This window comes from Mastigoproctus giganteus, chromosome 6 (genome assembly GCF_048544385.1).
Source record: "Mastigoproctus giganteus isolate SK-2022 chromosome 6, ASM4854438v1, whole genome shotgun sequence".
NCBI classification, from domain to species: domain Eukaryota; kingdom Metazoa; phylum Arthropoda; class Arachnida; order Uropygi; family Thelyphonidae; genus Mastigoproctus; species Mastigoproctus giganteus.
In genome coordinates, this window is record NC_143580.1 from 28408694 (window position 1) to 28423482 (window position 14789).

The 14789-nt window shown below is 35.9% G+C and overlaps 1 protein-coding gene across 1 annotated transcript in view; it reads left to right on the forward strand.

The window, feature by feature from the left end:
* The window catches only part of eIF3b (eukaryotic translation initiation factor 3 subunit b), a 255386-nt gene extending 242101 nt beyond the window's left edge, over window positions 1–13285 (forward strand). Inside the window, exons 16-17 of the mRNA XM_090375895.1 lie at window positions 3726–3834; window positions 12854–13285. Of these exons, the coding sequence (XP_090232021.1) occupies window positions 3726–3834; window positions 12854–12960 (216 nt within the window). The 3' untranslated portion in view covers window positions 12961–13285. The remainder of the gene's footprint in view (window positions 1–3725; window positions 3835–12853) is intronic.
* The last annotated feature ends 1504 nt before the right edge of the window (window positions 13286–14789 follow it).

A 14789-nucleotide genomic window follows, 5' to 3' on the forward strand; every position in this document is an offset into this window, starting at 1 on the left:
TTAGCAAAACTTCTGAAGATGAAACCTAAGTCTACATGCCTGAGACATTGAGGTCCAGCCCTTAACTGTTTTCACAATATAAACTCATATTGTGAAAACAGTTACTCATCAGTGATCTGGTAAGAGATTTAAATTTACCAGAGGAATCTGCAGAACTCCTTGGTTCTAGACTTAAGTCAAAAAAACTTTTAGCACATGGGACTTTTCATGGTACAAACATAGAGAAATAGAACTAGTCCCCTACTTTTCTGAGGACAATTCTATGGTTTTTTTGCAGTAATATAAATGGCTTAATGAACTATTTAGGAATTAGTTACAATTCTACACAGTAGAGACTTTATTGACTCGTCAAAGATGGGTCTCAAAGATGTGTTGCTCTGCAATGTAAGTAAATATGGGTCAATTCAAGTAGCTCACTCTGCATTTGAAAGAAACATTTGAGAACTTAAAGTTGTTGACAAATATTAAGTATGAAGAACATGGTTGGTCTATGCTGACTTTAAAGTGATAGGTATGTTACTTGGACAGTAATTTGGCTACCCAAAAATGCCTTACTTCTTTTCCAACTGCCCCCACTGGGATGTCTAAGTCTGGCCAAAGAGTTTGTTTCCTGGATCAAAGAACATAGTTCATAAAGTTCTGGTAGATCCCAAAACTGTCCTCCATCCACCCTTGTACATCAAAGTGGGTTTGATGAAAAAGTTTGTGAAAACTTTACCTCTGGAAGGATTTCCATCAGTCACTTAAGGGAAGCAAAAACAAGGTATTTTTGTTGGACTTCAAATTCACAAACTGATGAGGGACTGAGATTTTGAGGTAACTATGAATAAAAAAAAAAAAAAACAGGCATGGATTAGCTTCGGGTCTGTTGAGAACTTCTTAGGGAACAACAAGGATCCAGACTACAAGAATATAGTCGAAAATATGTTGGCAGACTTCAAGAAGCTGGGTTGCAACAAGTGTCAAGTTACATTTTTTACACTTGCACATCAACTACTTCCCAAAAAATCTAGGAAATATTAGTGAAGAACAAGGTCAGAGGTTTCACAACGACATTAAAGACATGGCGATTAGGTACTGGGGAGGTGGAATGTCAACGTGATGGCTTGAACTATCTTCTGAGTGCAAAATACAACACTGTATTCCAGTATTCATGTGTGAATATATTCATTATAGGGAAGTGATAGTCTCATAACAGAATTCAACAGGAAAATTTTTACACCAGAAAGGAAATTTTCAAATTATAACAATGGGAAAAGTACATTAATAAAGACTAGCCAACGGATTTTAAACTTTTTTTCGATAACTTGAACAAAATCAGCAGATTTTGTCTAAATCGCATATGCTGAAAATGAAAGTGACATTGGAAAATTCATAGCATGTCACATTTTCATGTTATGGCTTTGTGCTCCTTTTTTTCCAAAAATTGTGAATTTTTACTTACCTAAATGTACTTGACTACTCTTCTTGTAAATTAATTGCTTGAAATAGAAATGACAATAAGCAAACATTCCAAATGGACAAAAAATAACATATTTAAACTTTATAAACACCTATTTGGATTTAAGTAAGCAATTAACCCACAAAAGTGGAGGCAAAAATAGAAAATCTTAGTTATTAGTTATTTTTTCCCTCTTATGAGCAGAATGTTCCTCCCTTATCAGAAACCAACAAAAGTCACCCATCATTGCTAGATCCCATCGTCCTTGATACCTCTGCTCCATAGTGTGGATATCTTGGTGGAATCGTTCCTCCTGCTCGTCACTGACAGATCCCAAATTGTCTGGAAAGAAATGCAGGCGCAAATGTACGAAGTGTATCTTCAGCGACATTCGGCATGCATCCTAACTTTTGATAGTTATGCAACAATTCTATCAATTCTTTATAGTTCTCTACTTCTTTATTCCCTAAAACTGCTAACCACAGCTCTGAAGAGTCCAGAGCTTTAACAAAATTTTTAATGGATCCAACTTAATGTGCAAAGGCAGGAGAAGCACCACTTCAGGTTTCACTAAAGGCATGCATTTGATGTTGAGTTTCCTGGGAGTGTATTCTTCTCTGATGGGCCCTTCCTTCACAATATAATGATTTTCTACTGCTTGACTATCCCATAAACACAGGAAACAACAATACTTAGTAAAACCACCCTGTGTAGTCCAAGCAACAAAGTGATTACTTTTAAATCACTGCAGATTTTCCAACAATATTTCTTATAGTTTAAGACATTTAATAACAATGACACGCTATCATAGGTTTCTTTCATAGTCACTGGGACCGACGGTTTGATATTACCATTGTGCAGCAAAACTGCTTTTAAACTCAGTTTAGAAGAATCAATGAATGATCTCCATTCTTCAGGACTGTGTTCATACCTAAGTTCATCCATCAGTGCATTTACATATTTTTTAGACACAAAGAGAACCTTATTTGATAATAACTTGCAAACTTTTCATTTTGATTTCTAAACACAGAAATCCTCGTGGTTTTTGCCAGCAAATTGCACTGTTGCAACCTAGATCCTAATAGCTCAGTCCATTGCTTTGAGAGATTTAAATCATTAAGTTCACTTTACTCAATTAAATGGTTCGAGCCCATCACCACCAAATACAGGGGATGCAGAAAGGTCAGGGAATGACCACCGCATATCCCCGAGCAATATGGCCTTAGTTGCTAATGCTCCTAAAAATCAAATAACAAACAAACAAACAACTCAATTAAATGTGGGCTTTTGTCATTTTCAGGATTGTAACTAGGATCAGCAAACGTTCAGGGGGCAGTTATGGGCTCAAGCAACTCTTGCTCTTCTTCCGGAATAGTGATTTCTTCATAACTATGTGTAGGAATTTTTTTAACAGAAATAACAATCTTCAAGGTGAACTTTGTTGGTTCTCGCCAGATCATCGGAACAACAAAAGGCATTTTCGAATTGTTCCCCTTTATCCATTCAGTCAGATTTACATAGCACGTTATACTGCTGTATATGCGGTGCCTGCCTTTTATCCTGATCACCCACATGACAACCAAAATAAAAATAATAAGCTTGTTTCACCTTGTCTGTGATTGATCGACTTTGCACTTCACTGTAAATTGTCCACAAACAGCAAAAACTGTTTGGCAAATTAATGCACACACAGCATTTTCACTCCATTTCATGAGTTTTCACAAGACCCAAACAGAACTTTAAAACCCCACAACCTACCACCAGATCTTACGTATCGAAACTAACCCAAAAAATGTACATTTAAGGGCTAAAAACAGCTTGTAAACAAGTTGTCTTTAACAGAGGTGCCTGGCTGACGGAAATATAGTAGGGTCCAAACATGCTACCACATAATAAGGATTATAGCAATATAACTCAGAGCGGCAACTCCTCAGGGCCATAAAACTAAAACAAGGTATTAATATACCATTAAACAACACAGATATGTCTCTTTTGTTACAATAAATTCGACCAGGAAAGGTACAGAGTGCGACATTGGACGATTTTGTTGATTTTGAAGCTATTTTATGTTTTTTTTTTTATTTGCATTTTTCTAAAAAATGTGACGTGATAGAAACTTTTTACTGTCATATTCGTGATCACCACATACAAATTAACAAAAAATGCTTACTTTCACCCGCGTTAGCAAAACCTTGTTGACCAGTGTAATTAATTATTAAAAATTACGTTATTCTAGTAATATATAATTTGCAACTGATAATGTTGTAACTGTTTTGTATTTTAGGAACTGGTGGATAAGAGAAGAAAATTAATGGAGGATTTCATGCAGTATAGAAAGACTAAAGAAGAAGAGTTCGGCAGTCAGAAACAGTACCGTCTTGAGCTTCGTAATAGTAAGTATTGCTGTTAATTAAATATGTCATTGTTTAGGGCATATTCAGCCTAATAAAAATTAAATTTATAGATGTATGTATACTAATCGGGTGGGGTGGGATCTTTGAAACGTAGGTGTTGACTTTTCAAAGAAATTGAAAAGTCAGCTGAGATACACTTAAGACTGCTTAATGGGTGTAGCATAAATGACATTAACTGTCTGTTGTTAAAATTGAAGGGAAATATATTAATTAGTAAACCATAGATTGGTTATTGTCTGCAAGTTCTGATAGTAATACTATAGAAAAAATATGCTGATATAAAAGTACAATTTGAACTCTCTAAGTCACAGTGCTAGTTTTATTAATATAAAACATTAAAACAATTAAAATAAGTTTGAAATCAAAGTAAATTCTGAAATATTTTGTAAATGTACTTATTTTATAGTTTGATTATCCACAATGTATAAGCTAAAGTGGTGTGTGTGTGTGGGTTGTGGTTTTTTGAGTGAATGATATAGGCATTGGTAATGTTTGCCATCAGAGGCTGATGAAATGCTGCACCCAGTTGGACTTCTCTCTGGAGGTATTCAAATGACAAGATTGATAATTCTAAAAAATGGATGTATCAGAAATCTCTTTTACCATGTATATGCTCAAAATTTGAAACATTCATTTGTACTTATATACAGCAGCCACAAATTTTGAATGGCTTCCTTTTATCTGAACCCAGTGCAGAAAAGGTAGAAAGAAGAATATTTAGTGAGACACTTAGTATTAGCATATGATGCAAGAAAGCAATCTTATACAGCATCATCAAAAAAAAAAAAACTTCCTACCTCACCAGTTCAAGTACTACCTGATCCATGAATTTAATCCCATGACTAATAACCTTATTGCTTATAAAAGGCTTAAAGCAAAAGTAAGGCAAATTAGGAGGAAAGCAAAATGAGACTCGTGGATTGCTTTTGCCTCAACAATCACAAAAGACACCGATACACGCCTCATCTGGAAAAGAATACAGGCACTAAATGGGAAATTTGCTCGTCTGCCCTCTCCAATACTTGGAAAGGGAAAGACCTATCCACAGCTGAATAAGTTGCTAATGCACTTGCAGAATCATTTGCTACAATCTCTGCTTCTGCCTCCTATGCATCCACTTTTCAGAACATCAGAGCTCATGAAGAACGACATAAAATCAACTTTTTCACTCACTGCTTGTTCCTGTACAACCAACCCATAGAACTTCAAGAATCATTAAACAGATCTTCAAATAGTGCCTCAGGCCCAGATGGAGTTCATTGCGTTAGCTGGAGCATTTATTTGAAGAGGATTTAAGTACCGTGTTAATCTTTTATAACCGAATATTCTCCGAAAATCCCTATCCTTCTTCCTGGCATCATTCTTTCATTATTGCCTTACCAAAACCAGGAAAGGATCATTCCTGTGTTGAAAATTTTCAAAAGGACGATTCATACTAGGCTCATTTACATCCTGGAGTCACAGAATCTCCTTCCAGATCATCAGTATGGCTTTTGGAAGAATAGATCAACGCTGGACGTGCTTACCAAAGCCGAATCTCATATTCGCAGTGCCTTTGTCATGAAACAACAACTAGTCATGGTCAACCTAGATCTTGAAAAGGCATTTGACACTACATGGCGTCATGGGATTATTATGGACCTTTACCATCTGGGACTTAGGAGCCATTTGCCGAAAATAATTCAAAATTTTCTGCAATTGCATTCTTTTCAGGTCCGATATAAAAACGTACTTTCTACATCTCATATTCAGGAAGAGGGAGTCCCGCAGGGATCAATACTTAGTCCAACACTGTTTTCAGTCCTTGTTAGCAGCATAACACGAGATATCCCAAAAACTGTTGAAACTTACATGTACGCAGATGACCTTACCATTTCCTGTCAGTCTCAAAGTATGAATACCATTGAGCAACAACTACAACTTGCCATTACCAAAATACAATCCTGGACTTCACAGAATGGCTACCGACTATCAGAAAAGAAATGCACTGTCACTCACTCACTTTTGCAAGAAGCGAGCTCTCCATCCCGATCCGGAACTACAAATAAACAATATTCCAGTCCCAATTGTAAGTACCGTTAAATTTCTTGGACTGATATTAGACAGCAGGCTGAACTTCCAAGCTCTCATCTCTCATTTAAGAAATACATGTCTAACGCATCTGAATATTCTGCAATCAGTCTCGGCTATGTCATGAGGCACTGATTGGTATACTCTACTGCATCTTTATAGAACTTTAATCTGTTCATGGCAAGATTATTGTTGTCCAGTCTATGACTCTGCCGGGGGCACTACTTTACGTCTAAATGTCATCCAGCACAGTGCTCTCAGGACTGCTTTGGGTGCTTTTAGGACTTCTCCAATCCAGTCTTTATATCGAAGCACGTGATCTTCCATTACATCTTCATAGGAAATTATTATTTCTCCACTACACTGCTAAGATCCAGAGTCCTCCATTGCACCCCAGTTGGGAGTATCTTTATAATACTCAGTGAGATTTGTTATATGACAGCAAGCCAAATGAAAACAGACATGCTTTACTCAGGATTAAAGAGCTTTCTCAGAGTTGGAATATCAAATTAAGCGATATTTTTCAACTGTACCTTCCTTTAATATCAGGCAGTTGCACTTAACTCACACTACTCTGAACTCCCACGTCAGTAAAATCTATACTGACAGATCAAAAACAGCCAATACAGTTGGTGCTGCTGCAGTTTTTCCTTCTCATACGGTTACAGCCTCACTACCATTAGTCATATTCGCAGTGCCTTTGTCATGAAACAACAACTAGTCATGGTCAACCTAGATCTTGAAAAGGCATTTGACACTACATGGCGTCATGGGATTATTATGGACCTTTACCATCTGGGACTTAGGAGCCATTTGCCGAAAATAATTCAAAATTTTCTGCAATTGCATTCTTTTCAGGTCCGATATAAAAACGTACTTTCTACATCTCATATTCAGGAAGAGGGAGTCCCGCAGGGATCAATACTTAGTCCAACACTGTTTTCAGTCCTTGTTAGCAGCATAACACGAGATATCCCAAAAACTGTTGAAACTTACATGTACGCAGATGACCTTACCATTTCCTGTCAGTCTCAAAGTATGAATACCATTGAGCAACAACTACAACTTGCCATTACCAAAATACAATCCTGGACTTCACAGAATGGCTACCGACTATCAGAAAAGAAATGCACTGTCACTCACTCACTTTTGCAAGAAGCGAGCTCTCCATCCCGATCCGGAACTACAAATAAACAATATTCCAGTCCCAATTGTAAGTACCGTTAAATTTCTTGGACTGATATTAGACAGCAGGCTGAACTTCCAAGCTCTCATCTCTCATTTAAGAAATACATGTCTAACGCATCTGAATATTCTGCAATCAGTCTCGGCTATGTCATGAGGCACTGATTGGTATACTCTACTGCATCTTTATAGAACTTTAATCTGTTCATGGCAAGATTATTGTTGTCCAGTCTATGACTCTGCCGGGGGCACTACTTTACGTCTAAATGTCATCCAGCACAGTGCTCTCAGGACTGCTTTGGGTGCTTTTAGGACTTCTCCAATCCAGTCTTTATATCGAAGCACGTGATCTTCCATTACATCTTCATAGGAAATTATTATTTCTCCACTACACTGCTAAGATCCAGAGTCCTCCATTGCACCCCAGTTGGGAGTATCTTTATAATACTCAGTGAGATTTGTTATATGACAGCAAGCCAAATGAAAACAGACATGCTTTACTCAGGATTAAAGAGCTTTCTCAGAGTTGGAATATCAAATTAAGCGATATTTTTCAACTGTACCTTCCTTTAATATCAGGCAGTTGCACTTAACTCACACTACTCTGAACTCCCACGTCAGTAAAATCTATACTGACAGATCAAAAACAGCCAATACAGTTGGTGCTGCTGCAGTTTTTCCTTCTCATACGGTTACAGCCTCACTACCATTAGCCTGCAGCGTTTTCACAGCCGAATTATATACCATCAAATTAGCACTTAGTAAAATTATTGAACTTTCTATATCACCTGCCATAATTTACACCGACTCCCTCAGTGCTGTGTCTGCCATAAGGATGAATTTCTCATCTTCTTAACCTACCTTGAAACACATTCATTCTCAGCTATTTTCCTGCAGCATGTCCAATCAGTTTTTGCTGGATCCCTGGCCATTCTGGCATTCCAGGAAATGAAAGTGCAGACCTCGCAGCTAAACATTCTCAACCATCTGTTCCAGAACACCCTCGGGTTCCTTACACTAATTATAAGCCTGTTATTCACAAAGCAAGTTACTACAACTGGTCACAGATCTGGAAAATTAACACCAACAATAAACTTTACCAGATAAAGCAAGAACCAAAGCTGTGGCTCTCAGGCTTTCAATGAAACAGACCAGAGGAAGTAGTACTGGCAGGACTCATAATTGGACACCCTCATCATACCCATCTGTTCCTGCTACCGGGAAAAGATCCACCCCAGTGTTCATCCTGTGACAGTCAACTTACTGTTAGGCATTTTCTGTTTGATTGCCTCCTTTATTCAACCGTACGTTCAAACACTTTTCAGTTGCTCTCTAGGCTGAACGTCTCACATGATTTAACTCATATCCTTGGAAATTATGCAAACATAGAAGAACTTTTAATCTTTTAAAAATGTAATGGCCTATACAGGAGTATTTAATTGAATGTCTACACCGGTATATTTTGACTGAATAAACTGTGAGCAAACACAATTTGGCCTCAGTAACCATTGTGTCGATAAGCCAAATACCAACAACAACAACATCCTATCTTACCTAACCATTCTCTTCCAATTTATGTAGTTCTTCCTTGAATTTATTCAAACTACCCACTTCAATAACAAATGGTGGCTTTTTCCAGTAATTAACCATAACTGCCCTCTGCTTAAGACAGACCTCGGCACATTTTTCCTCGGTTTGAATTTATATACCCTCGTGTATAGCATTAGCATTGGTAGTATAGCATTAGCATTGGTAGAGGCATATGATGCAAGAAAGCAAGCTTATACAGAATCAGCCAAAAAAAAACCTTCCCATTTCACCCACCTGTTCACTCCAAACATCTATTCTACAACTGTCTTTCCTCAATTTGAATCTATGCCCCCTCGGGTTCTTAGTCTGTGCAAGTGGAAGTATCCCGTAAGCGCACCCCCTTTGTTCCTCTCACCAATCTCGTACTTGTCACAATTTCGCCCTTCTCTGTACTTGTTCTAGCAACTTTACATCATTCTTAAAATGAGGAATCCAGACCTGTATGCAATACCCAAGGTGTGGCCTGACCATTGCCTTATACAAAGGGATAATCATTGACAAAACTCCATGACCTGCTCTAGCAGCCCATCTGCACTCCTCAGAGAACTTCATATCTGACTGCACAATTACCCCCAGGTCTCTTTCATTCTCCACCTCCCTGAGTGTAGTACCACACAGTTGGTACATTTCTCTTGGGTTACTGCTACCCATATGCAGTACTTTGCATTTGTTGTCATTATTAAACTTCAGTTGCCCATCTGCTCAACCTTTTTTTAGATCCTGTTCATAAGGGTACTGTCATTAACAACCCTGCCAACTTTGTTTATTTATCATCTGACAGTTGTGATAGTTTCAGTTATGTCTATATCTCTTGAGAAAGTAGTCTAATTAGCTGGCAAAGTTTTGAGATAAATCTACTGTTAAAAACATTGGGGGAAATAAAGGCTTCCTTGAAACAGTTCCAATCTCTGCATAATACATACTTGTTATTGTTCAACCCAAGTTAGTTTATGGTAAACTGGTAATTTTTTTTGTTTGCATATGGAGGAGAAAGAGACACAAATGCTTTTCCTTGGATGAAAAGAAAAGTAATAGAAGAATAAGACAAGAATGAGAAAAGGTGGAGTTGCCAGAAAGACTGAATCAGTCCACGATGCTCTGTGCATTTCTCAAAGACAGAGAAAAATTTAGAAAAACATCTATTCCAGTGCAGCTGCACCACCAAGAAAATAAATTTGCACTTTGGACAGTAAAGAAGTTGACAAAGTAGTACATTTCAAAGATAAATATTTTGGAGCCTGTTGAAATATTAAGTGCACCTACTATTCCAACCTTTTTGATTTTTGGACACAAGGTCTAAGAAGACGCCTCCGTAGCCAGGTGGGCAAGAGCAGCAGTGCGTAGCACACGCTTCTTGATTAGACCAGAGTTCGAGCCCGTGCCACCAAAAACGGAGGATCAGGAAAGGTCAGAGAATGACCACTGCATATCCCCGGAGCAATATGGCCTTAGTTGCTAATGCTCCTAAAAACCAAATAACAAACAAGGTTTAAGAACACTGCAATGATTGTTCCCTTATGCAAACAAGCATGGTCCTCGTTAAGCCTAACTGAATTTAAAGCAATTTCTGACAAAAGAAAGTGATGCTCTGACAGATATGGCATTGTCTTGGTGAGATTAGCAATTGAAAGTTATCATTCAGCATTACTGCCCAGAACACATGTACAAAACCAACGAAACAGTGTTGTTTTACAGGTTAATGCTCAATATGACACTTGTTTAAGGGTGCAAAGGTGGCAAAAATTCCAAAGAAAGGATTACTGTGCTCTTGTGTGCAATTGACTGGCAAACAGTCAGACAAATTGACAAACTAAAACCATTGGTTATCAGAAAGTACAAAGCTATCAGTATTTAAGAAATGTGCATCATTCACATTTCATTCCTTGTGAATATTGCCAAAATAAAAAGCTTGGATAACAAGTGATATTTTCCAAGACTGGATTTTGGCATTGGAACAGTGAATGAAAGGAGAAAAGAGGAAGATTTTGCTTTTAATCACTCTGCCAAAACACATTGCATTAAAGTTATGTTCTTTCCATCTAACTGCATGTCTGTTTTATAGTCTCTGGATCGGGATAAAATTCATGCTGCTGTGGTTCACTACAGATCACAGTTAGTGCAGTGAATGTTGAGTATCTCAATGAGTGCAGCTTAAAAATATTCTTAAGTGTTCTTCAATGTCTTGTGGCCAGTATTGTACCACAAAACACTGAAGAATGTGAAAAATGACAGATTAAATGTTCTTTCAGGAGTGTCATTGAATGATTATATTAGTGCACACAGTGATGCAATCGTTGTTCAGGAAGTGACCAAGGAAAACAACATTGTATCCAAATTATTGATGGAGAAGCATAAAGAAGATTGAAATAAAGTGTTGTGCTTTCTTTTAAATGTTATGCCATCATTTGAAAATTCCAATGTTGCCCTTTAATCCATCATACTTAACATCCTTATACTGGAGTCATTACTGCTTGGGATAACAAATTATCCCAAATCATGCTTGACATTAACAATTTTTCATGGCAACTCTCCCTCTCTCTCTCTCTCTCTCTCTCTCTCTCTCTCTCTGGGTGTGAGAGAGAGAGAGAGAGAATATTCAGCTGTATGAGAAAAACAAAAACTCAGTTCAGATCTTATTTCTGCTGAAGCTTTGAAATGGCCTTGACATCCAAGTTGAGTTTGAGTTACTATTTCTGTCGTATATTTCTTCGAGGCAGCCATAATCAGTCAATGTCTAACAGAAAATCCACAGATAGAAAAATCTCAGGTAAGCTAATGTTTAAAAACATACTGTAATTTATATTAAAATTAATACGAAAAGTGTACATTGTTAGTGAAATTTAATTTTTAATGTAATGTGAATTTTTCAAAAACCTGTTTTGGCCCAAAAAATCTGTTTTCCTAATGCTTATAATTACCTGATCTCCAGTTTTTTTGAAAATCAAGAAAGTTGGCAGCTGTAATAAAGTACCTATAAATCAAATGTCACATTCTTATATCTGTTTGTTTCTGGTTTATAACAAAAATCTTGTGTGGAATAGCCTAACTAAAGAATCATTCTGTATGATGGTTTGTAATCAATTTTAGTTATTGATATATAACCCTTAGCTCACAATATGTGTGAGCTAAGGGTTATATACCGTTCACAATATGTGGCCCACAAGCTTTTTTTTTTTTGTGTGCAGCCCACAGCTATTTTTTATTATGTTATGTATAAATGTGAAGAAAATCTTTATTCAAATTTTATAGAATCATAAAACTTGTGTACTTATATCAAATAGCTTTGTTATTTGGAAGTACTTGTATCTGTGAAAAAACATTCTCTACTATGAATGTAAACAAGTCTGAATTAAGATTTAAATTAACAGATAGTATCTCATATGTGTTTTACATATCCAAACAATGTCTTTATAACTGGATTCTAAAGGATATGTAAAACAAAGGCTGATGGAATAATCTCAAAAAAAAAATCAATTCCATAAATCACATGCTACAAAACATTCTTGTAACACTACAATTCATAAATATTTCTTTGTATTTTCATTTTGCTTTGCAATTAACAAAATTTTGCCTTGCTTCACTTAAAAAAATATCGCTCAAGGTTTTGTGAAAATTTGTTAATTTTATGTACAATTTTTTGCCAGTTATATCAAAATTTATTGAGAAGTGTTGTTTTCTAATATGTATGTTGTGCGATATATATACATATCAATGATATCACAGCATTTAACCGATATGCAGTGCACCCACAATTTCTATTGTCATATTTTCATCATATTCACCTGCTGACAAAAAAGTTTGATAACCACTGCTTTATCTTAATGTAGCCATAATATTAAGGCTAATTTCTCATTATTGATTGTTTGTGTAACCTTGCATTTGCTTACTATTAAGATATTGCTTTCACATGATCTCAATTAAATCATAATCATCCATATCTGAAATGGATAGCACAGCTGTGCGCATGCATGTCATACTGATTGAAGGAATATTTCCTCCAAACAAACTTGCTACCAAAAAGAAAATAATTTTTTAAAATAATATTCAACCTACTCTTTCAATCTCCCTGCATCATTTTTTTTTTCCCTTCAGTTGTTAATGATTTATCAGATTTCAATTATATTGTAATAACTATAATTTTTTTTTATCATAGATATTGATACAGATGAACTAGATAGTGAAATGACTAACTTGGAGGAAGAGGTAGTAGAGTTCTTGATCAAAGAAGAAACGGAAATAATTGACGAAGACGAAGAGTAGAGGGTATTTTGTCTTAGAGTTTATCTGCCATACCTGAACTAAGTGTGAAGTGGTGCTTTGTGGGACCTTATACTCAGCCATCTTTGGAAGCCTTGTGTTGAACTTCCTGTTATTAATCAGGTACTCTGAAAGAGTGCCTTATCCAAGCTGCTGTAATATTTTAATCAAACTACATTCATAGTTCAGTGCATCAACAAGGCCTTCCACGTGACCATTTAAGACTGTTCAGCCATGACTTGTACATTTAATGTGGATGGTGGAATATTTCATGAACCTTTTCGGATACGAGCTGGCTGGGTAAATAAAGTATCTTTTCTTGGTTGTATTGCATTTGCAGTATAAATCTTTTCATTTCAGAACATTCATAAAAGGAAAGAAAAGTGGCAATAAATTTCACAGGTTTTTCCAGAACAAAGAAAATATGCATTCTTATGTGACAGTTCTCGATAGTCCTGAATTAATTATAATATAAGTAATAGTATCATTTAATGTAGTATCAGAGTTTTAAAAAATTCTCTGAATTTATTTTTCATTCTAAATTTTCTTGACTGTTTTGGCTTTTATATGAAACAAAAGTTTCTATATTATAATAACTATAAGTTGCTTGTCCCAGTCTCCCAGTATTTTTCATTTTAAGCTGGTTGCATTAACGATTAAAATTCACATTAATGAATGTGAATTTTTGAATCTTGAGATAGACTTCATTCCTCCCTAAACAAAAAAAAAAGTCTCTTTAATAATATTACCGTGTATGCAATTTTATTAAAGATTTTTGATTTAAATATTTTTCTTCTTTTTTTTTTTAGTTGATCTGGTGATAGCTTTATCAGTTTGTGGAGAACACATTATTGCTAAAAAAAGTAAACAGGTAAAAAAAAAGTGACAAAAGCAGTTTTATAATGTGGAACATTGAATGCTATAGGATGAATTTCATTTTTACTAGTACATCAACAATTCGTAACTGTTGGTGAAACCATATGCTCACTTGTATAATCATGGAGGTACTTTTTGCTTTCCGTTATATTTTAAAATAAAAAAATAAATAAATAAAAAATTGCAAGGCTTATATTAATTTCATGTGAACTAATTCTAGACTGGATTTAGAAATGTAACATTTTAAAAAAAAAATGCTCATTTGAATTACTTTTCTAGTAATTCAAGTTAAATTTGAAAGTTTTTAATTTCCTGGTGTCCGACAGTGAAATCGTGTTTTCCATTCTGCTGAAAAACTTATTTATGAGGACTTGAAATAAGAAAATAAGAAATTCGTGCAAGAGAACTTGCTTCACAACCAAGGGGAGAATCATATCAAGTCAGTCTGGTACCAGAGCTAGAGTTCATAATGCTACATTTATGTGTGTGTATATGTTGATACATAAAGGGTGAATCTAAATTAACTGTATTTCTTTAAGAGAGCCCAGGAGTTGAAATGTGTGATCCAGTGAATCTCAGACTTTGATCAATCAAGACACATTTGGAATGTAAAACAGAATTTCATAACACGCCTAAACCGCGATTTCCATTATTGTGAACACAGTATTTTTCAGTCTGACAGCACACTTGTAAGAATTACACACCCCATTTGAGAATCTCTGGCTTTATCAATAAAAAAAATCAGATAATTATTTTTGCCACAATAACAAGAAGTATGTAGCACAAGTCAGAGTGGATTGCCCTCATTGTTAATCCCCATCCACCCACACAACCTTGTAATGATTCTGCGGTATATTTTTTACATGCCTAACATTGTGATAAAATTCAAAAACATTGGATGGATGTGGCTTTGTTTGCCCCTACTCACACGTGTGTGTGTGGGGGGGGGGATTGCA